This window comes from Ostrea edulis, chromosome 6, assembly GCF_947568905.1.
Source record: "Ostrea edulis chromosome 6, xbOstEdul1.1, whole genome shotgun sequence".
In the NCBI taxonomy this organism is placed as follows: Eukaryota; Metazoa; Mollusca; class Bivalvia; order Ostreida; family Ostreidae; genus Ostrea; species Ostrea edulis.
This window is the reverse complement of record NC_079169.1, coordinates 37193612-37217907: the sequence shown is the minus strand read 5'-3', so window position 1 is coordinate 37217907 and position 24296 is coordinate 37193612. Positions and strand designations below refer to the sequence as shown.

General features: G+C 37.4%; 2 protein-coding genes across 6 annotated transcripts in view; one reads left to right on the top strand and one right to left on the bottom strand.

Annotated features, from left to right (window-relative positions):
- Positions 1 to 1315: 1315 nt before the first annotated feature.
- On the bottom strand, positions 1316 to 5562 carry LOC125682963 (uncharacterized). Of its 5 annotated transcripts, none has more exons than XM_048923611.2 (2): positions 2924 to 5562; positions 1316 to 2814 (listed from the first exon to the last, which is right to left on the bottom strand). In XM_048923611.2, the coding sequence occupies exons 1-2, from the start codon at positions 2956 to 2958 to the stop codon at positions 1665 to 1667; spliced, it is 1185 nt and encodes a 394-aa protein (XP_048779568.1). In that variant the 5' UTR covers positions 2959 to 5562; the 3' UTR covers positions 1316 to 1664. The 5 variants fall into 5 exon arrangements, with proteins under 5 accessions (XP_048779568.1, XP_048779571.1, XP_048779569.1 ...); XM_048923614.2 differs by having other exon boundaries at positions 3691 to 5562; XM_048923612.2 differs by having other exon boundaries at positions 5404 to 5476.
- Positions 5563 to 9934: 4372 nt separating this feature from the next.
- LOC125682966 (unconventional myosin-XVIIIa-like) overlaps positions 9935 to 24296 on the top strand; it is a 28992-nt gene continuing 14630 nt past the window's right edge. Inside the window, exons 1-3 of the mRNA XM_048923619.2 lie at positions 9935 to 11690; positions 11861 to 11974; positions 23496 to 23590. Of these exons, the coding sequence (XP_048779576.2) occupies positions 11363 to 11690; positions 11861 to 11974; positions 23496 to 23590 (537 nt within the window). The 5' untranslated portion in view covers positions 9935 to 11362. The remainder of the gene's footprint in view (positions 11691 to 11860; positions 11975 to 23495; positions 23591 to 24296) is intronic.

Here is a 24296-nt window from a genome sequence, read left to right as displayed (position 1 = left end):
AAATCCCAAAATGAAAACAGGCACTACATTTTCCGTTCAAATGAAGATTTCCATGGCACAATATTTTATCTCCTGGAATTGAAGAGTTCCTATAGTCTGCTTTATCTAGTTACTAATACATCGCATCTCTACATACCTACTTGCATTTCGCTCATTCAAAAAACAAACTATAGGAACTCTTCAATTTTGGGAGATAAAATATTGCGCCATAGAAGTCTTCATTTGAACGGGAAAATTAGTGATGGTTTATTTTATGGAATGTACATATTAGACGGTAAGTAATATGTGCATTAATAGTGATAGAGAGTTAGTTAAACAGTCAAATCACTTAATTGAAGCGAACAGCAGCTGATGCTGAAAGTAAATTTCCAGACACGAATTATGAAGGACTGCGAGATTCGGTGAAGGCGTCGGTCAAAATATTCAGCCGAGCCAAATCTCAACCGAGATTAGGTCTATAGATTTTACAGCTTCATTTCGAGTCATTAATTCGTGTACAGTAAAGGTCTATGGATTTCGCGGTCCGTGGGGATCCGGGTTAGAATTGGTCCTCAGTACTCCATGCTTGTCGTAAGAGGCGATTAGAAGGGAAGGTCCTTCGGATGAGACTGCAAAAACCAAGATTCCGTGTCACCACAGGTGTGGCACGATAAAGATCCCTCACTGCTCGAAGGCCGTAAGCGTCGAGCAGAGGCCTAAACTTTGCAGCCCTTCACCATGCAGCACTGGTGAGGTCTCTATATGAGTGAAAAATTCTCGAGCGTTGATAAACAATCAATCTCATATCGAGTCATTAATGATGTGCAGCCACGACCTATCGAATTTACAGCTTTATTTCTCATTTCGAGTAATTAATTTATGTACAGTCACGAACTAAGTCGTAAATATTCCCTTAAAATGGCACACACACACCCCCCTTCCTTCGGACGTTGAAATCATCAAAAATCGGACGAAAGGATAATTCCCCAATAATTTGATCCGACATTTATTATAAATCAATCTCACCTGACATTAGTAACGATAGAACACACGTGTGTGTATATCTACATGACAGTATGCACTTCGAGCAGCTCGAGAATTTGCAGTATGTGGAGGCTTATATCTTTCTTCTTTCTTTTTTTTTAGGTCGACACACACTGTAAAACCATAGTTACTCGGTGCACTATGTGTAGAGTGTACGATATTTATCATTGTTCATGTACATCTCTCTCTCACCTGTCACAGGTAGGTACACATCACTGGCCTTTTACCAGTGGTGAACGCTGAATGACGTCACTATGCCCTATTTTCTTTATATGATAGAAAGTACAGAATACAGAATGATCAATGTTTATCAAACAGAAAAAAAAACACATTAACAATTGAGAAAAAATCAAATACACTTAAAATTAAATTGCTTGGTACATGTATATAAAAAGCGGCGAAGATACAACACTATATTCTTTAAATTCGCGAATACTAGTTTATTGCCACCATATTTTCATAAATACCAATGTATCCTAAGCAAAATGACACAGTGAGATTTGAACATGCACGTCTGTCAAATATATATTACATTCCAGCTGTATCGCCCTGATGACCATGAAGTCAATATATTGTCAGCTATATTGTCAAAATGTTGCTGTTAAAACGTCATAATTTGCATTTATATGCTCAACGAGAATCTATCTTCCGGCCAAGGGGGGACCCATCCCAAAATGGGGACTGCCTTCCCGCCCGTCCCCATAATGGCCTACAGTGATGGATCTCATGTACGGAGCTTCTACCAGAAGTTTTCCGGAATCCGAGAAGAATGCTTTTATTGACATGGGGTCCACCGTGTCCGGTAAGGTGAATTCACGGTTCAGTTCCTTCGTGGAGGTCCTCGACCCAATCCTCTCTTCCTTTCTTGCACTAATCACAAGTTTCTTGTCCAGCGTTTTCACGTTTAGGTCTTCTGGATTGAAATCTTCAATATCTATCTCGACGCGATATTTCTTATCCCTATCCATGGTAGCGGGAGATTGCGAACCGCTGCGGGTTTCGTATTTAGTTGTGCTTGATGATGATTGGGATGGAGGTGCGGAGTAAGTACGCTGAAGATTATTCGTGTTAGTGACATTCGCAGTCCCTCCTCCGGGATATTGCGGTTGAGGTGGTGGGGATGTACCGCTCTTCGGCGACATGAAGGTCGTGAACGTGGACGTATGTGTTGTTGGGGGTAGGTTTTGGACTTGAACTCCAATAGGTGGCGTACCCCTGGGTGGAGTACTGGACACCGTCGAGCTGACATTCTGGACTATTCTTTGGGTCCCAGTGTTGTCCGTTATAGGTGCATAGTTTGGCACTGGCATAAGTGCTTCCGCTGTGAGCACACCGTCTGACGATATAGTACAGTGGAGTGCCATGGGATCGATTTCATTTGGAATATTGATTTCGCGACTGTATTCACGAGAAACAGATCGCTGGCCGTCTTTTTCTTCGTGCTTTGCGTTGACAATGAGTTTATGTGCATCCATTTTCACATTTACTTCCTCCGGTTTATATTCACTGACATTAAATCGAGCTCTGAAAACCGGTCGTCCAAACTGATCTTTTTCTATCACGGTCTTCGCATCGTCTGAGCCACTTAATTTATCCGTCAGGGCCTCGATTTTTCCGTTACTGTTGGGGCGGAGGTTGAAGAATCCGCCCCTCATATCCTCGATCTCGTTCTCCCATTCTTTGCGCCGCCGCTCCATATCTTTTTCCATATCCTCCCACACTTTGCTCTGGCGTTCCTCGAAACTTAAATCGTCCTGTTGAATAGGTATCCTGTGTGCCATTTTGAAGGACCTAAAATCAGAGGAAAAAAACATTCATTAAATACCACTCACCAAGTATGTGACCACAGTGATGTCCCTTGAAAAGCTGGAGCCCCCTCCCTAGTCCCAATTCCCCGTACCTCACCCATTCTGGCTCCTTCAGTTTGTGCGCCATGTTGATTCACAATGTTGTTTCTAATATTCAACGTTATATTCTATTTGCCTGTGCTTCAGCAATCGATATTTCTAATTCATTTCTCTCTCCGTTTCCCTCGGTCTACTATAATCGTGTGTGACGGCCGGCCGTACGAAAGGTCGGAGCTAAACAGACTACAAACATACAATAATTACAGGTTTCGCTATGGCCAGTTCACGGTTTTCTTGCTTTCCACATAATTCACATTGTTTATTGTTGTGGTCAGACACGGTACCTTGATTCAATGGAAAGTCTACCAATGTTAAACTTAACACTATTATACCCCTTTTCTGTAATTCAATCACTTCACAATTGATGTTTGTTTCTCTGAATTTTTTAATTTAACACTGGCTCCATTTTTACGTTTTAACTGTTAAACGATAAAATACTTTCTCACACATAAAACTCGAAGCTTGAAAATTCAACTTTGCAAAATAAACAGAATAGAAGTTGTTAAAGAACAGCAATAATAAATTTTCTCGTGAGAGTAATTTCTTCATTTACATAAAAATCATGGTTTATCCCCATCATTCTTTAGTACAGTCCAATTGTAGAATGATGGATGGTTTTCTCGTGCATATAGACAGAGATACTACATATGTACCAACGGTGAATGAAATATGTATCGTAGCATTACTTATCACTCAGGATACATTAATGACCCGCTCCCCACTATCGGTGGGTTTTCCTTGCTTATAAAGATATATTTACCTGTAAATTTGGCCAGGTGATGACTCACCTTTAATCACACCTGTTCCAGGTATTAAAAGAAATACACAGCTTGTCGAAGGGTCGTCGAGAATTATAACTCTGATATCGTTTGATATACGTTTATTTCTTGAATCACCGTCTAGCTGGAAATCGTTATATTACCTAAAAATAACTCTTTACAACTACACCGACTTGAACCTATTGCTGTGCGATGCACGTGCGAACGCGTGAGATAAAAGGATTGTAATAGTTTTTTCGGTTTTAAACAGTTTCGTTATCTTTCCAGCATCTTTTACATTATCTATCGGAAATATCTTATTTCTCACGCGGAATACTGAAATCTCTCTCTCTCTCTCTCTCTTTCTCTCTCTCTCTCTGAAATAAAAAGGCATGAACTGGAAATTTAATTAATTTTGACGGATCATTAAATGTTAATTTAATTAAACTGTAGTGGGGGAAATTCAAACTGGTGAACAGAGAGATAATTACATTTCTATTTGTAAGTTGGAGAGAGAAAAAACCATCCTTACTGTTTATGTCGACAATGACTAATTAAACATTAAAACACATTCCTGTCGTCTACGTAATACGGTGTTAACGTCACGCTTGGTCAGATTTGGACAGCGAAATGTTTGACAAATTTCATATTTCATGCCAAGCACTCAACACTCGGGGCCACAAAACATGTCTCAATTCTGGGCAACACGTTTAAATCTGCAATACACGTTTATTTCAGTGCAGTAAATCTATGTACATGTTATGCTGGTGTGGGGGTGATTTCAGCCCAATGGTGGGTGTTTCAACATCATTAAATTCTTGCACTTATACGAGAAAGCATTCTTGGAATGCAACCTATCTTGATGAGAAATATTACGCATGTGATGCAGATTTATGTAGGAGTGAAATAAACAAAAATCCCAAGAGTGAATCTAATATTCGACTTATTCATTTCGTGGCAGAAGTGCAGTAGAAAGTAAATATTATGACAACTGAGGTCAAATATGCGGTTCTTAGGAGAAGCAGACTTATATTTTATCTAGTAACGACCGCATTGACGGTAACCAGATGTCTGACAATTACTATCATCCTCCGCGGTCAGCCATACAGCGCACAAATGTAACATCATCACACACAGCAGGCGGTGGTTCCTAACGAAACACTATACATCGCTGAATCGAAAGTTACAAGTGCAGTCGTACATTACGTAATGGGTGTTTTCAGACGATAATACACTACCATAAAAAAAAAGGGGGGGGGCTCTGATTTTTAGTTAATAGGATTTTGTTGTAATTTCCCTGCAGTGGCCTGTATCAATATGTCAAGATTTCGACACGTGTCTGCAACTACGACGGACGAAACATTTCCTTGCGCCTTCAGCATTGGAGCTAGGTGATAATGTAACGGTATTCAGCTAATAAGAAGCTCATGTTAAAGGCCTCGTCAAAACTTGTAGCGCCCTATCAACACATTATCAACATGATATCAAATACTAACTGTATCCATTTCTAAAGACCAAACATGATTTACCAAAACTTTTCCAGTGGTTAACCTGGGCACAAATACCGTTCTACAATTGATGCCGTCCGTCATCGCCATCATGTAAAGGACAAGAGATAATAGAGATAGAAGTGTAGAAAAATGACTCAAAAGAATATGGATTCAAATCTTCTTACATTTGTAATTTTAATGGAAGAAAAAAGGCCGAAGTCTTACCTCACTAACAATGTGCTACACTCCTCTCCCTTTCTACACAGTAAGTCGTTGGTGATCAGATATGATATATACCAAGTAAACAAGAGAAGATTCTAGATGAGTTTGACAGAATGGCTGGCGGGATGGGAGTTGATGAACAGTCAGCTGTACGGAACACGATTTAGCGCTACAACCGACGCACAGCCGAAGTAAGCCGATTCTAAATCGGGGTGATGACCACATTTTTTTTTTTACTCTTTGAGATAGATTTCCTTGACTGGGACATATTGAACTTGAATGTGCGAAATATGTACAGCTAGTTGACGCATTATTTTGAAATATATTGGTTATATATTTATCTTTATTTATTCACCAATCAAGGGTCCTTAGGGGGCATGTACAATTTTTGATATTGAACATTATAACTACATGATACTACATACACATGTATACCATATACACACATGTTAAGGATTTCTTTATTGAGATTGGTCTGGAATTGGCTCATAACAATACTGATCGACAATGCACTGTATAGCAAGGATGCTATTTGGGAAGGAAGTGAAACAATATTATGAAATGTTGTTCTGAACTCAGGGTACCGAGGGACGGTGATAGAATAAAATACTTTATTTCTAATTCAGAGTCCAAAATGGACAAACATGAGGAAGTGAAACAATATTATGAAATGTTGTTCTAAACTCAGGATACCGAGGGACGGTGATAGAATAAAATACTTTATTTCTAATTTAGAGTCCAAAATGGAGAGATGCCAAAGGATAGAGGCATATTCAAAAACACATAATTCTTTATGTCATACATACATATGCTATTATTAATAAACCTGCCCACAAGATCAAGAATTTCTTTCTCTTCTGAGTTGAGTTGCTAAAGTAGTTTTTGTTCATTATTTAAAGCAGATTTTTTTTTTAATTCTCAATAAAATTAAATATTTCATCACATTCATTATCATATTTTTCACATGTTATCAAAAAATGTATTACATTTTCAATGGTATTAGATTTGCAGTTAGTGTATAATCGGTCCTTACTGGGAATAGTAAACCTACCCCTTTCGATTTTTAATCTTCCATAAGAAATTCTTATGCAACTGAAAGTTTACGATCAGACCATACATGTATATACGTTTTACCAAAAGACTTTCACCGTGTTATTGAATTTGTATGTATGGCACTATATATATATGTATTTCATAATGTGATATTTTTTTGGATAAGTCTAATTTGAAATATACATTCTTAATAAATTTTCTAATCTAATGCAATATCAAGTACATTTTCTCAATATCATAATGTGAGGACAGACAAGATAATATTTAGGGGGAGAAAGGGGGCTACGTCAGGGGCGGGGACCAAAAAAGGAATGGGTTGATTTACTGTTTAACGTCCCTCTCGAGAATTTTCCACTCATATGGAGACATCACCATTGCCGATGAAGGGCTATGGCGTGTAAAACGTTGCTTTATTCGATAATCTTGTGATGTATGTTTAATATCTTGTGATATATATATTATTACTACAGTAACTTGATCCGATGAGTCGGATCACGTCGAGTTGACAGGCGCGGATCATCAGATCACACGAGACGCGAAGCGTCGAGTTTGATCTGATGATCCGCGCCTGTCAACGAAACGTGATCCAACTCATCGGATCAAGTTACTATAGTAATGATAAAATTTATTATATACCCCCTTGTTGCATTTTAAATCCACATTTATAAGATAATAAATGTAATCCAAATTATCAAAAACACAGACATACCATGAAATTATGTTTTGTGTACGCGGTTTCGTTTGTGACGCGGTCAATATTTTCTACAAATAACGTTGCGTTGATGCATTGTGACGGCATCAATTTCAGAGGATACTGATACGGAATCAGAAAACCACAGTGTGGTGATCCGGAAAACCAGATCACACGCTGTGAAATCCACAGTATCAAAGAACGATACATTGATGGGTATATAATAAGTACATGTATGTTCAATATCTTGTGATGTATATTCGATAATCATGAGATGTATATTCAATATCTTGTGATGTATATTCGATAATCTTCTGATGTATATTCAATATCTTGTGATGTATATTCTATATCTTGTGGTGCAAATTCGAAAATCTTGTGATGTATGTTCAATATCTTGTGATGTATGTTCGATAATCTTGTGATGTGTATTCTATATCTTGTGATGTATGTTCAATATTTTGTGATGTATGTTCAATATCTTGTGATGTATATATATTCTATATCTTGTGATGTATCTTCGGTATTCTTGTGATGTATGCGCAATAATTGCATTGTGGGTTATATGACACAAAAGCGTTCCATTACAGTAAGGACAATTTTCATTGGTTGGAAATAACGAAAGTATCCGGTGATGCAAGAGTAACGTCTTCTTTAATGTTAATGATATGAAATGGAAACTGAATGAAGCAGGAAACCCTTTGCCAAAATTGTAAATTTCATGATCCTTGAGTAGGGCTTTTAAAATTGGTACCAGGTTCACTGGTATTAAACTGATGATAGTAACGATCATTACTATCATCCCAAGATGGCGGAAGGAAATTCCGGAAAGACCACATTTACTTATTATATCTATTTGTGTTGTTTATTTGCGAATGATATGTAGGTAAGAAATATCATACACTAGCAACAATTACGATCAAGTGTTATTTTATCTTTTATGCGGCTCATATGAACAGAAAATTCGTCGTTGAAAAAACAGCGAGGATGATAGTAACGGAAGTGAATGATGATAGTAACGTAAAACTTTCGTTACGATCATCCTCGCTGTTTTTTCAACGACGAATTTTCTGTTCATATGAGCCGTATGAAAGATAAAATAACACTTGATCGTAATTGTTAATTGTTGCTAGTGTATGATATTTCTCACCTACATATCATTCGCAAATAAACAATACAAATAGATATAATAAGTAAATGTGGTCTTTCCGGAATTTCCTTCCGCCATCTTGGGATGATAGTAACGATCGTTACTATCATCAATTTAATACCAGTGAGGTTGGAACCAAAATTGTCAGAATGATTAAATGTCTTTATCATTTGAAGGATTTCTTTAATTATTCTGGTACTATATAAAATGAAGCAGAGACAAATGGAACTTTGACAAAAGCAAAAATTATGCATATTTGGGAAAACAGAAAGTAATGAACCAAAATTTGGAATATACCCCCCAGAGCTCTGACTCTAGGACCACAGGCACCTGAAATATGAATACTACCCCCCCCCCCTTTATAATTTTTTTTGCGGTGATGATTTCTCTGAAATGTGTTTACCGATAGAAGGCCAATCTCGATAGCTTACAACAAGTGTGAAACGATTGTACTTAAATCGTAAGAGGAATGAGATAGGCAGGGAATCGACATTGACATTTCGGAGAAATTATCGCCGCAAAAAATAACAAAAGGGGGAGGGGTAAGCAGTATCCATACTTCAGGCGCCTGGCCTTTGTCTAGGACAGGTCCTAAGAAGTCATACTGTTATTTTTAACATACTAGTGTATCATATTTTGCACCACCGGATACTTTCGTTATTTCCAACCAATGAAAATCATTTTTACTTTAATAGTACGCTGTTGCATCATATTACCCATAATGCAATTATTGCGCATACATCACAAGATTATCGAATATACATCACAAGATATAGAATATACATCACAAGATATAGAACATACATCACAAGATATTGAACATACATCACAATATTATCGATTATACATCACAAGATATAGAATATACATCACATGATATTGAACATAAATTACAAGATATCAAACATAATCACAAGATATAGAATATACATCACAAGATATAGAACATACATCACAAGATATTGAACATACATCATAAGATTATCGAATATAGCAACGTTTTACGCGCCATAAAGGGCTGCAAATTTAAGCCTATGCTCGGCGCTTTCGGCATTTGAGAAGACAGGGATGGATCTTTATCGTGCCACACCTGCTGTGACACGGGTGTGGCAACGCACTTTCGAGAAAAAAAAGCAAGATGTGTTTGTGAAACACAAATGCCCCCGATAATGACCATTCCCAAAGATGGCAAGGTCACAAGAACAAATATCTTGGTACCAGTAGAAAGATCTTGTCAAGGAATACTCATGGGAAATATCAAAACCCTAGAACTTACTATTCAAAAGTTATTAGCAAAACTAAAGTTTATGACAGACAGGACAAAAACAATATGCCTTCGATCTCGGGTGCATAAAAACTACACACTTTGAAACAAAAAATTCAAAGTGTGTTAAAATTAAATTTGGGACCACGTCAACGCACTTTGACAAAAAAAAATTTAAAGTGCGTTTTGGGTGTACACTGTACATCATGTAGAAATATATGTATATATATATATATATATATATATATATATATAACAACAATTCTGGAACTTTGATATAATTAGTAGAGAAAATAATTAAGTGTTGTATTTCTTTCTCAAAATGAGAGGAATTGATCTACCGTTGTCGGAAACGGGGAAGGGAAAACCAAATCTATGATTTTTTTTAACCGGTAAATCATTCAATGCATGTAGACGAGCTTCCACCCCCACCCCCAGGGATCCGGGATAGAATAGCTCCTCAGTACCCCACCCCCGGGGATCCGGGATAGAATAGCTCCTCAGTACCCCACCCCCGGGGATCCGGGATAGAATAGCTCCTCAGTACCCCACCCCCGGGGATCCGGGATAGAATAGCTCCTCAGTACCCTACTCCCGGGGATCCGGGATAGAATAGCTCCTCAGTACCCCACCCCCGGGGATCCGGGATAGAATAGCTCCTCAGTACCCCTTGCGTGTCGTAAGAGACGACTAAATGAGGCAGTTCTTCGTATGAGACCGCAAAAACCGAGGTCCCGTGTCACAGCAGGTGTGGCACGATAAAGATAGGACGTACAGTCTAGTCATTGTAAGGCTCTTGCAGCCAGGCCCTTTTTAAAAAAATTACCCAAATCTACAAAGCGGTTCAAATAATTAGGGCCTCTTTATCAATTTTGAAAGCTTCAAGAAAATCGACCGAGTGTTGTAAAATTTGTTTTTTGCAAAGTTCATTGCTATATTAACGCACTTTTTAAAAAAAATTGAAGAACCACCCCATTTCGTCGGCGACAAGCAAAGGATACGGAAGACCTAGCTAAATTAGGTTCCTACGGGACCAAAAAAATAATGGTAAAGGGAGCGGAGAGAGAAAAGCAGGAAGGGGAGAAAAAAGGACCTAGGACAGAAACACGGAGGAGGGAAAGGGGGCGGGAAGAGGGAGAGGTGAACACGTTTGGCTACACCATTCATGCCTATAGTAGCACATTCTCTCACCAGAGGGCGCATTACGTAAGCTGTCAACGCTTGGAATCACGTGACAATATAATCACATGATATAAACAGTCATTCTCGTTTTCTTTCCCTTTCAAGTTCTGGCAACAAGTGATACATCAGACTCTTTTCATAGCCCACTGGCACTTTGATAAGTATATATTTACTATTTAGCTGTTTATCTCTTATTCTACAAGTTTTATCGTATTTTTACAGCCTTTCTTACTTTTGATTGCATATTTACATTTAAATCTCCACCACGTGAATGTCATACATTCATACACATAACACGAACGTCTTGAGTCAAACTCAAGGGCTATATTTTACTCAAACCTGAGAATTTTTCTCAAACCATTCGATTTGTCGCTGTGATTTCAAACTCCCCGTCGAGGCCTCATTACGTCACCTACGAATAGCAAACGAACTCTGGTGGAAGTTTGACTTCACCGCATATCGTAACGTAGTGCAGTAGGCTGTGACGTCATAGCTAGAGTTTGGTTTGTAACGAACTCTGGCGGAAGTTTGGCTGTGTTTTATGACATCACAATGACGTCATGGTGATTATGATGTCATAATGGAGTGAGATATACTAAATCTCCATCACATTTACAAGAAAATGGCGAAACTTTTAAGAATTTTTCGAGGAGTAGATTTTAAAGATGTTGGAAATCAAGCAACCCAGGTAGACTATGCTCAAATATTCAGTTGTTTGCAGGACATGGCAAAAAATAACAATGATCTTCAAAGCGTATATCAATCTCTAAAGAAAAATATCATGTATACCAAAGAAAAACTTCAATACTCTGAGGATTTGATCGAGATGATAGAAGAAAAGGTTGAAAGTGTGGACGAATTGCTGGAGCGATTTCATAGGACGTTTTGCGCCGAGGAGGAAGCACTGCAACAGAAAAAGGAAAAGCTCAAGAAAATGAGAGAAGATGTTGGTAAGTTAGCAAATGCACGCTAGAAAACACAATATAGGATGTGATAGAACGAGAAACAGAGAGGCATGTGGAAGAGTACATTTTGACCTATCTATATTATATATCAACTGTTAGAGAAATGCATATATTGATTATTTTTAACTGTACGATATGGGCAACATGTATTTCAGCTGATTCTAAACTCCGTCTGCTGTCTATGAGGAAGCCAGAGATGCAAAAGTACGTCAAATTAGCCAGAGACAAAACTGTCCCGAGTATAGTAGGCTTTGTCCGCAAGGAACGAGGTGAGTGGTGGTAATGATACCAGACTTGTTTATCATTTAGAGACTGCCCATGGTAACGCACACATTGTAGTGTTAATGAAATGTCAGCTGTTGACTCGGGACATATTCTGTCATGTTTATCTTCCTTACGAAAATTATAAAAAAGGTTAAATATAACTCGAAACTAAATATCTTACTATGTATGAATATATCAAAAAAGGAACATTTCAAAGACATTTAAATGTAATTTGATTGATTAAAAATTGTAAATTATGTTCCGAGAATTTCACGAAGAATTTTAGTTTATCAATCATTGATGCCGTGCGTGATTTCCTCGCAGGTAGAGTACAAATGATGTATTTAGAACGATAAGAAGAGTATTAGTAAGGATAATTAAGCCTCGTACACGATTTCCATGGTGAGAGCATGATTCCTGTTATTTTTCAAGGCCAAAGTCCAAGACCATAGAAAGGAAAAGCAGTACGAATAAGGCTAGCATAATTAAACTTAGTGTACATGTGCATGTTCCCCATGGTGTTAGTGCCACGTATGTTTTGAAAAGTAGCTGTGTTGCTTTTCAAGTTATACGTTATTACAATGAAATCTTTCTCCAATTTGATATTTATTAAGACCTTATTTATTAGAGAAACTGTATAGAGAACATTGACAGAGCTATTTTTGGACAAAAAGTGTTGTCTTTTTTTTTTAATGGGATGTCAATATTTTCTTTAATTGGGAGTATTTCATTAATTTTATTTCATTCTTTGATTACAAATAATTCAATTAAACAGTAAATAGGGACGATAATGGTTACCTAGATTTCAGGCCTGGGGTAATGTGTAATGGTAATGTAATGACAGCCAATTTCAGTGTAATGGGGGTGTAATGTGTAATGGGCCATTTTAGCGGCTTTTCTTTTCGCATCATATATATTTCCGTATCAGGTCACTAACTTTCGCCTCGCCCGATACGGGTTATCTTTTCACACCATGTATTTTTCCGTATCAGGTCACTTAACTAACTGTGTAACGAATTTATCACGTCGAAGACCTCTAACTGTACATGTGGGGGTCTATATCATATAACTTATCGCTTCGCCAATTTTGTCACGGCTGCAAGTCGAACCCAACAATAAACTAGTTCTAATTGTAACGGGGACCGTTACATATATTCCCCAAACCTCCCCCAATTAAAAAGTGATGTCCTTGTGAATCTATAGCAAATTTTATTTTAGCCTTTAATTACATGTAGTACGTTCAATATGGTCATTTCAGTACCACGAAATGAAAGAAAGCGTTGCACGTGCATACACGCGCACGCGTGTATGATTCCGAATTTTTGTTGATGTCGTTCAACAGGCATTTGTATCATATGCCCACAGTATGAATTTCATAACGTTTCCACCAAATATAAGGAAGTTATAACGATTTTAAAATCGTCCAATCAGAATTCAGCACACGTGCATGCACGTGCTGAGCAGTAATTCTAACCACAGCAATTTGTAAGGAGTACCTAAACCCCTAATATCAATAGAATTTGATGAAAAACAAAAACGCTATCGTCCTTTTAAAATTGAACATTTGAAAAACGTTGCATGCGCATGCGTGTGTGCGTTGGCATTTTTTTTGTTACACCAATATATAGCTACACATATTGTCTACGTGTGCTATGAATATCATCTCATTCGCTTCATAAATAAGAGAGTTACAAACGTTTTAGTATTATCCAATCAAAATGAAGCGCACGTGCATGTGCGTGCAAATTGGTAATTTTGACCATACAAATCAGTTAAGGGTCTCAGTATCTACCTATGATATGAATATCAAGCCATTTCAATGAACAACAAAAACGTTAGACTGATTCCAAAGTTAGTGTACAAATTTTGTAGTGCACGCGCATGCGTGCGCGTGCAGACAAAAATAACTATTGTTTTTCATATCTACAAATGATATACTACCATCCTATTTAAGTTTCATATCGATCCCTTTAATATTCTGATTTTTCATTTTTTGTATCAAAATTGCAGTGTGCGCGTGCATGCACGTGCAGACAAAATGACTATCACTATGCACATCTACAAACGCTATACTATCATCCTGGAAAGTTTCATATCGATCCCTTTTGTAGTTTCTGAGAACACTACCAGACAAAAAAGTACCGGAGAAAAAGAATAATAACTAGACACTCATTACTAGTAATGAGTAGGTCTTCCGTTTGAACACTTCCGGTACACAGCTTTCTGTTCTTACGAGAATCATTCAAATATATCAGAGAATGTGCCTTTTCAAGACATGAGAGGTGTGTTAATGAAGTTTTCGCACATTTCTCGTAACTTCCGGTGACGGCCGGAAGTAATATTCAGATGTGTTTTCCCATAAACCACAGCGACTTTCTATTGTCTATATTCCCTGAAAGTTTCACGTCTCTATTTGAAAGAATTCTCAAGAAAAAGAAGCAGACTAAAGAAAGAAAAAGTAGTGGCTTACTACCGACCGGAAGTGAATTTTGAAAAATAAAATTGACTTAACTTTAGATGTTGATACTGTTCTTAAGATATTTGAAAATCATATCAAACACTTGAAATATAAACGACATTTATGGGGGACACAAAGACGAAAGGTATAAGAGTATTTTATCGAGAAACCGTAAGTAGCCGTTTTGACTACCGACGGGGTCAACATTCTTTGAATACTTTGAAAGAGACTTAATAAACTAGTGTAGGTTTCAATTTAAAAGAAAAAGTTTGAAATAAGTGATTCTTTCAATCACGTCCGGTTACGACCGGAAGTGATAACGAAAAACAAATTAATGTGCATGCACTATACAATCGAGAGATCTATAATGCCTGAAAGTTTCATTTGTTCCTCTTTAGTCGTTTTTGAGATTACCCCCGGACAAGATGATTTTTTGAAAAATGGAAATCGGACATATCTTACGAACGGAAGTAGATTTTGTAAAAATGAAAGATTGTGTCTAAGGGTACTACAATTCTCTATCATCTTCAAAATCGGCAAGAAAATCCATTGAGCCATCTCTGAGAAATCGTGTTGAAAAAATTTGAAAATAGTAAATTTTTGAACCACTTCCTGTTAAAACCGGAAGTGACGTACACTCATATACAAAATATGTTTAAGATGGACTATTGCTAATATATAACCCCTTCAAGTGTCAAGTGTATATCTATACTCGTTCCGGAGATATCAGGGAAACAAAGTCTGAATTTGTCCACACCATATCTAACGACCGGAAGTGAATTTTACAAAAATATTGGACATTACTTTAGACATTTATAGTGACTATAATATATGTAAAACTCAACTCATTAACTTGTTTCATGACCGAGATTTATGGCACTGAAAAATGAGAGAATGAATAGTCGTTCTTTGATATACCGGAAGTTGGAGATTCAATTTCCGGTGGGGGTCAACATTTTTTGAGAATTAGAAAGAGACCTAGTAAACCGATATAGGTTTCAATTTGAAAGAAAAAAGTTTGAAATTTATGATTCATTTAATCACTTCCGGTGACGACCGGAAGTGACGGCGACAAAAAATATTACGGTGCATGCACCATAGAGAAAAGAGATCTATCATCCCTGAAAGTTTCATTCGATTATCTTTAGTCGTTTTCAAGTTTACCCCCGGACAAAGTTGCTTTCAAAAACCGGAAAATCGGACGTATCTCACGAACGGAAGTGAATATTGAAAAAATAAAAAAAAAGCCTCGAGGTACCATCGTTCTCCATTATCTGTGAAAGTTTCATGAAAATCCAATCAACCGTCTCGGAGACGAAAGGGGGGGGGGGAATAATAATAACGAGCTATAACTGTGTTGGGATGTCCCCGAACACCTCCCCATGTTAGAAACTTTTTGATGCCAGATATGCACTCAGGATCCTCCAAAAACCCTAGAAACTAAATTTGGTTGAAATCCGACGGACTTGATTTTGGCCGCCATTTTCTTCAATGGCGGTCATTTTGAAACATTCGTAAATTGTTTGGAAGGAAATACTGATGCTAGAAATGAACTGTGGACCCCAGAACCCAAATGTTGTAGAGATGTTAATACTTTGACATATTTCGGTATATGGCGGCCATTTTGAAAATGGCGGCTCAAAAAAAAATTTTGATGGTGGAAATGGACTCGGGGTCACTAAATTACCCTAGAAATAGAATTTGGTTGAAATCCGACAACCTTGAGCTTTTGACGTTTTTTGGCCGCCATCTTGAAACGTCAGCCATTTTGAGAATTTGAAAAGTGATTGCACCCCTCCTAGTGACCCCCTATCAGCTCACAAAGTCTGAAGTGGATCTGTCGAAGCACTTTCACAAAATCGGTCGGACAAATTTCTCACTAAAGAAGAGGAATAATAAGAATAAGAAGAAAATAATAACGAGCTATAACTGTGTTGGGATGCCAACACAAATGTCTCCGAACACCTCCCCGTGTCAGAAATGCTTTTTGATGCCAGATATGCACTCAGGATCCTCAAAAAACCCTAGAAACTAAATTTGGTTGAAATCCGACGGACTTGATTTTTGTCCACCATTTTCTTCAATGGCGGCCATTTTGAAACATTTGAAAATAGATTGGAAGGAAATACTGATGCTAGAAATGAACTGTGGACCCTCCAATTACCCCAGAAACCAAATGTTGTAGAGATTTTAACATTTTCAAATATTTCGGTATATGGCGGCCATTTTGAAAATGGCGACTCAAAAAAAAAATTTTGATGGTGGAAATGGACTCGGGGTCACTAAATTACCCTAGAAATAGAATTTGGTTGAAATCCGACAACCTTGACTTTTTTGGCCGCCATTTTGAAACGGCGGCCATTTTGAAAATTTCGAAAGTTGATTGCACCCCTCCTCATAACCCCCTATCAGTTCACAAAGTTTGAAGTGGATCTGTCGAACCACTTTCATACAATAGAGCGGACAAATTTCTCAGGAAAGAAGAGGAATAATAAGAACTTTGTGTTCGGAGACATAATAAGAAGAAGAAAACTAGAAACTCATTACTAGTAATGAGTAGGTCTTCCGTTTGTTCACTTCCGGTAAAGAGTTTTCTGATCCTACAAAAACCATTCAAATATATCAGAGAATGTACTTTAACAATAAATGAGAAGTGTATTATCGAATTTTTTACTCATTTCTTGTAACTTCCGGTGACGACCGGAAGTACTATTCAGATGTGTTTTCCTATGAATGACAGTGATTCTTTACTGTCTATATTCCCTGAAAATTTCATGTCTCTATCTGAAGAGTTCTCAACAAAAAGAAGTAGACTAAAGAAAGAAAAAGTAGTAAGTAACTACCGACCGGAAGTCAATTTTGAAAAACGAAATTGTCAAAACTCTAGAAGTTGATACTATTCTTAAGACATGTGAAAATCATATCAAACACTTGAAATATAAGCGAGATTTGTGGGGACAAAGAGACGAAAAGTAAAAAAGTATTTTATCCAGAAACCGGAAGTAGTCGTTTTGACTACCGACGGGGTCAATATTCTTTTGACATTTTGAAAGAGACTTAATAAACTAGTATAAGTTTCAATTTACAAGAAAAAGTTTGAAATTTACGATTATTTCAATCACTTCCGGTGACGACAGGAAGTGACGGTCGACATGCTCAACACCCTATTGCATGCTTACAAACAGAGATTGATCATCCCTGAATATTTGATGAACCTATCTTTTACCCTTTCCAAGAAAAATGCTGGACAAAATCTCGTTTGAGAAACAGAAAATCGGCCATATTTTCCTACCGGAAGTGAATTTTGGAAAAACAAAAATAACCACAGCAAAGTCATTTCATAAGACATTATTCCTGAAAATTTCAAGAAAATATATCCAGCCATCTCTGAGAAATCACTCGAAGAATTCGGAAAATCGTCATTTTTTTCAAATACTTCCGGTATAGAGCGGAAGTGACGGACGAAAAAATTGAAAGTATGTGTACAATGGCCTAACGCTAGTTGATCAACCCTACAAGTTTCAAGCGTCTATATATTTTCGTTATTGAGAAACTGAAAAAACAAAGTTTGAATTTGTCCACCCCTATCTCACGACCGGAAGTGAATTTTCAAAAAATATTTGACGTTACTGTAGACATTTATAGTGTCTACAATATAAATACAAGTCAAACACTTGTTTAGTAAACGAGATTTAAGGCATTGAAAAAGGAGAATTTGAAATGTTTTTCCTTAATTACCGGAAGTCGACGTTTCCACTTCCGGTGGGGTCAACGGTTTTCAATACTCCAAAAGATACCTGATAAAGTGGTATAGGTTTTGATTCAACAACTACAACTTTAATTTTTTGATTTTTTTTATCACTTCCGGTGACGACAGGAAGTGACGGCGGACGTGCTTAACCCAATTCGGCTCGCCTACTCCTTAAGGTCTATCACTCCTGTAAGTTTGGTATCTTAATCTTTTACCGTTTCGGAAATCGGACATATCTGACGAACGGAAGTGAATTTCAAAAAAATGAAAAAAACGTATGGAGGTATTTATATTCTCTATCATCCCTGAAAATTTCAAGAAAATCCATCCAGCCATCTCTGAGAAATCTTCAGTGAAAAAAAAAAGAATAACGAGCTATAACTGTGTTGGGATGCCAACACAAATGTCTCCGAACACCTCCCCATGTCAGAAATGGTTTTTGATGCCAGATATGAACTCAGAATCCTCCAAAATCCCTAGAGAGTAAATTAGGTTGAAATCTGACGGACTTGATTTTTGGCCGTCATTTTCTTCAATGGTGGCCATTTTGAAACATTTGAAAATTGATTGGAAGAAAATACTGATGCTAGAAATGAACTGTGGATGCTCAATTGACCCCAGAACCCAAATGTTGTAGAGATTTTAACACTTTCAAATATTTTGGTATATGGCGGCCATTTTGAAAATGGCGGCTCAAAAAAAAAAATTTATGGTGGAAATGAACTCGAGGTCACTAAATTACCCTAGAAATAGAATTTGGTTGAAATCCGACGACCTTGACTTTTTGGCCGCCATTTTGAAACGGCGGCCATTTTGGAAAGTTGATTGCACCCCTCCTCATGACCCCCTATCAGCTCACAAAGTTTGAAGTGGATCTGTCGAAGCACTTTCATATAATCGAGCGGACAAATTTCTCAGGAAAGAAGAGGAATAATAAGAATAAGAAGAAGAAGAAAATAAGAATAACGAGCTATAACTGTGTTGGGATGCCAACACAAATGTCTCCGAACACCTCCCCATGTCAGAAATAGTTTTTGATGCCAGATATGGACTCAGGATCCTCAAAAATCCCTACAAACTAAATTTGATTGAAATCCGACGGACTTGATTTTTGGCCGCCATTTTCTTCAATGGCGGCCATTTTGAAACATTCAAAAATAGATTGGAAGGAAATACTGATGCTAGAAATGAATTGTGGACCCTCCATTTACCCCAGAACCCAAATGTTGTAGAGATTTTAACACTTTCAAATATTTCGATATATGGCGGCCATTTTGAAAATGGCGGCTCAAAAAAAAATTTTGATGGTGGAAATGGACTCGGGGTCACTAAATTACCCTAGAAATAGAATTTGGTTGAAATCCGACAACCTTGAGTTTTTGACGGTTTTTGGCCGCCATCTTGAAACGGCGGCCATTTTGAAAATTTCGAAAGTTGATTGCACCCCTCCTCATGACCCCCTATCAGCTCACAAAGTTTGAAGTGGATCTGTCGAAAGACTTTCATAAAATCGAGCGGACAAATTTCTCTGGAAAGAAGAGGAATAAAAAGAAGAAGAAGAAAATAAGAATAACGAGCTATAACTGTGTTGGGATGCCAACACAAATGTCTCCGAACACCTCCCCGTGTCAGAAATGCTTTTTGATGCCAGATATGCACTCAGGATCCTCCAAAAACCCTAGAAACTAAATTTGGTTGAAATCCGACGGATTTGATTTTTGGCCGCCATTTTCTTCAATGGCGGCCATTTTGAAACATTTGAAAATAGATTGGAAGGAAATACTGATGCTAGAAATGAACTGTGGACCCTCCAATTACCCCAGAAATCAAATGTTGTAGAGATTTTAACATTTTGAAATATTTTGGTATATGGCGGCCATTTTGAAAATGGCGGCTCAAAATTTTTTTTGATGGTGGGAATGAACTCAGGGTCACCAAATTACCCTAGAAGTAAAATTTGGTTGAAATCCGACAACCTTGATTTTTTTGACGTTTTTGGCCGCCATTTTGAAACGGCGGCCATTTTGAAAATTTCGAAAGTTGATTGAACCCCTCCTCATGACCCCCTATCAGCTCACAAAGTTTGAAGTGGATCTGTTGAAACACTTTCATAAAATCGAGCGGACAAATTTCTCTGGAAAGAAGAGGAATAAAAAGAAGAAGAAGAAGAAGAAGAAAATAAGAATAATAAGAAACGGAGCAAAAACAATATGTCTCCGACACTTTGTGTTCGGAGACATAATAAGAAACGGAGCAAAAACAATATGTCTCCGACACTTTGTGTTCGGAGACATAATAAGAAACGGAACAAAAACAATATGTCTCCGAAACTTTGTGTTCGGAGACATAATAAGAAACGGAGCAAAAAACAATATGTCTCCGACACTTTGTGTTCGGAGACATAATAAGAAACGGAGCAAAAAACAATATGTCTCCGACACTTTGTGTTCGGAGACATAATAAGAAAAGTGAAAAATCAACAATACAATAATAGAAGGTTCTTCCGCTGAAGACGGAAGACCCTAATAATAGAGGAAAAGAAACAAGAATCACTATAAGGTCTTCCGTTGAGACGGAAGACCTTAAAAATAAGAAGAAGAAGAATAAAAAACGGAGCAAAAACAATATGTCTCCGACACTTTGTGTTCGGAGACATAATAATAAGAAGAAACAGAGTAAAAACAATATGTTCCCAAACTTTGTTTGGGGAACATAATTACTCGCTCAATACGGATTTTTTTCGCATGATACGGTGGGTTTTTTTTTCACGGCGTCATGTGACCAAGATCTGACCAATTAGATTTCAACAATTTTGTCTGAGGCGTGATAATGTAATGCAGAACATTTCAAATTAGGGGTAATGGTAATGCTAATGTCAAACTTTTTAAGTAATGGTAATGTAATGAATTACATTACTATGTAATTGACCCCAGGCCTGCTAGATTTTACACCAGTCTTTTCTTCCCTCGCCCCCTCCCCTTCCTTTCGCCCCCTCCCCTTCCTCTCGCCCCTCCCCTTCCTCTCCTCCCCTTTCCCATGAACAAATGATGAATTTACCGATAACTCTAACCAACATTTATATTTATCAAAGAACAAATTACACATGAGTTGACAAGTCCTATTTATTTAACTATTCAGCGGATGATGCATTGCGTAACAACATTTACACAGGATTGACATTGCACTCATACTAGTAATAAGGCCAGTTACATTTAACATTTTTTATATTTACGTTTAACATTTTTTATATTTGGATGGAATTTTCCAATACCCTTTGGCTTTCCATACTTCATAGTGAGATTGCATATATCAATCTAAGAGAAATAATGTAGATTATATGTTGTGTTCGATACACTATTAACATAATTTTATACCCAAGAAATAGGCAGTTTAATATTAATTTTGAAACAACGTTATTGTTGTCAAAGTATTTGTATTTGGCAATTAATAAGTAAATCAATATCATTTCGCAGACAAAATGTGTTTAAATGTAAATTATTCTTTTGCACAACAAAAGGAAACTAACAAATTCAGTTTTTCAAATTTCCATAAAGAAGAATTATCATTCTATTGATTAAACGTGACTAGGGAAAATACGAAAAATCGAAGTACTAAACGTGAAGAGAAATCGTGCATCATCAGATGTGATAAATCATATACTGCATGATAGGTAGATGAAATTTCTTTTTAACCATGTATATTCAGTAGGAAATGCAAAGGTAGTTTTTTCAATTAATCAGTCTAGTTGTGTTGTCTGATTTGCAATCTACTTTCACAATGAAATTTCAATGATGAGATTCATTACAAAATTATTAGGTCACCTGAGTTGAAAGTTCAAGTGAGCTTTTGTCGGTCGTCTCTCTGTCCGTCGCTCGGTCGTTTCTCTGTCCGTCGGTCGGTGTGTCTTTTAGCTCTTCACATTTTCATCTTCTCCGGAACCACTGGGCCAATTTCAAGGGGGAGATAATCAAGAAAGGCAGAGATAGGGTGGGGTCAATTAAAAATATTTTACAAGGAAAAGTTGAAATTTACACGAAAGCTTCTTGATATTGTATATAGATTTAGTTTGTTGAAATTATTACTCTCAGGCGTATGATGGGGCCACAATAGGGGGTCAAAGTTTTACATGAGAATATATAGGGGAAATCTCCCAAGTAGACAATAATCACTGTGCCAGAAAAGTTTACACTTACATGAAAGCATCCTGACATTGAGTACTCAAATTTGTTGAAATCATGGTCCCCGGTGGCAGGGTGGGGTCACAATAGGTGATCAAAGTTTTATATTGGATTTATAGAGAAAAATCTTTCTTAAGAACAGGACCATGAATGGTCATATTAATATGCGAGCATCCCCGGGTAGTGCAGATTCAAGTTTGTTCAAATTATAACCTCCAGCTATACGGTGGGGCCACAAAATGGGATCAAAGTTTTATATGGGAATATATAGGTAAACATCTTGAAAACCTTCACAAGAACAACAGGGTCATAATTGGTCATATTGATATACAAGCATCTTCAGGTAGTGCAAATTCATATTGAGGAGACAATATCTTTTCATGTTCAGCTTGACCCTTGGATCTCAAAATCAATACTGGTTATCTACTCCTTAGGTAGATCTAACCAGTGTACCAAGTTTGATATCTGTCAAGCGACTCATTCTCAAGATATTGAGTTGAAAATATCTTACTATGTCCAGTTTGACCATTGACCTTGTGATCGGAAAATTAATAAGTGTTACTTACTTCTTAGGAGAAGTCAGTTTACCAAGATTTATGTCTTTTAAGTAAATGGTTCTCAAGATATTGAGCAGACAAAATTTACCATGTCCTATTTGACCGTTGACCTTTGACAATGTGATCAGAAAATCAATACACGTCATCTAATTCTTAGGTAAAACCAGTGTACCAATTTTAATGGCTGTCAAGCAAAATATTCTCAAAAATTGAGCGGGTAATATCTTACTATATACAATTTGACCCTTGACATTGTGACCTGAAAATCAATAGAGGTCATCTACTCTCTAGGGGCAACTACTGAACCAAGTTTAGTAACTGTCAAGCAAGGGACTCTACCGACAGGTTTCAGGGAGGAGAGAGGGGGGGGGGGGGGGTGGGCATAAAAATACAACAAGGCCAAGGTGATTCATGTGAGCGATCTTTCCTATGGGTCTCTTAAATTTTGGTCATTAGTATAGTGACAGTAAGCTGCATGACCTCATTGTATGCAGCAGTTTACACCTCACATTGACGGAAACAAATCCCTATATGAAGACTCCACGTATGTTTGATGACTATGTGTCTTGCATTATTTTGTAGAAGAACTTGAACACCGGCTTATCTCCGCCAATGCTGATGTAAATGATTACATAGAGCGAAACATGGACGACCAACAGGCGTGCTCAGGTATACAGGTAATCCTGATCATTTGCTATATTCAGTGGCGGATCCCGTGCCGGCGCGTCAAAATTTAAAAAAAACCATTGTAAAACATATACCGGTACGTCTTATTTTGTGAGAACTCGGTAGCTTCAGGATGCTTCGTCTCTAGGCACCCAATCAGAGCTTCAGCCTGGACCCAGTTGGACCTTGAAATATTCCCCTAACACCCAGCCGTTTACCCACCCACCCACCCACCCATCCCCTTAGAAATTTCTGGATTCACCATTAATATCTGTCTAATTAAGTAAAAAAAAAAAAATTTGAAAAACTGAACAAGATATGACTAGCTATTGTAAACGGCCTGTATACCAACCCCCTCAAGTGGATGGAAATAAAACACGAAATTAATCATATTAAACGTACTGTGAGACAGGCTGGAATTCATTTTGCCAAGTGTTGAGTCCATAAATACATTTATCTGCTAATATGAAAAAAGGGTTTTCTTCCGTTCAAACAAAATTTTATCTGTAAGCAGCTATGAGAAACTTGGTTTTCTTTTACAGCAGTGAGTTGCATGAATATATTTTGATATTGTTTGAGAGGTTTCTGTGATGGTCGTAGTTACTTATATTACATCATCTTTGTTTTCATACAAATCAATGTAGTTACTGGTAGATTTTGTCGAAATGTCCATGTCATGAAGACACAGTAGAGGGAGTGTCCGAATCTGTAGCTTCA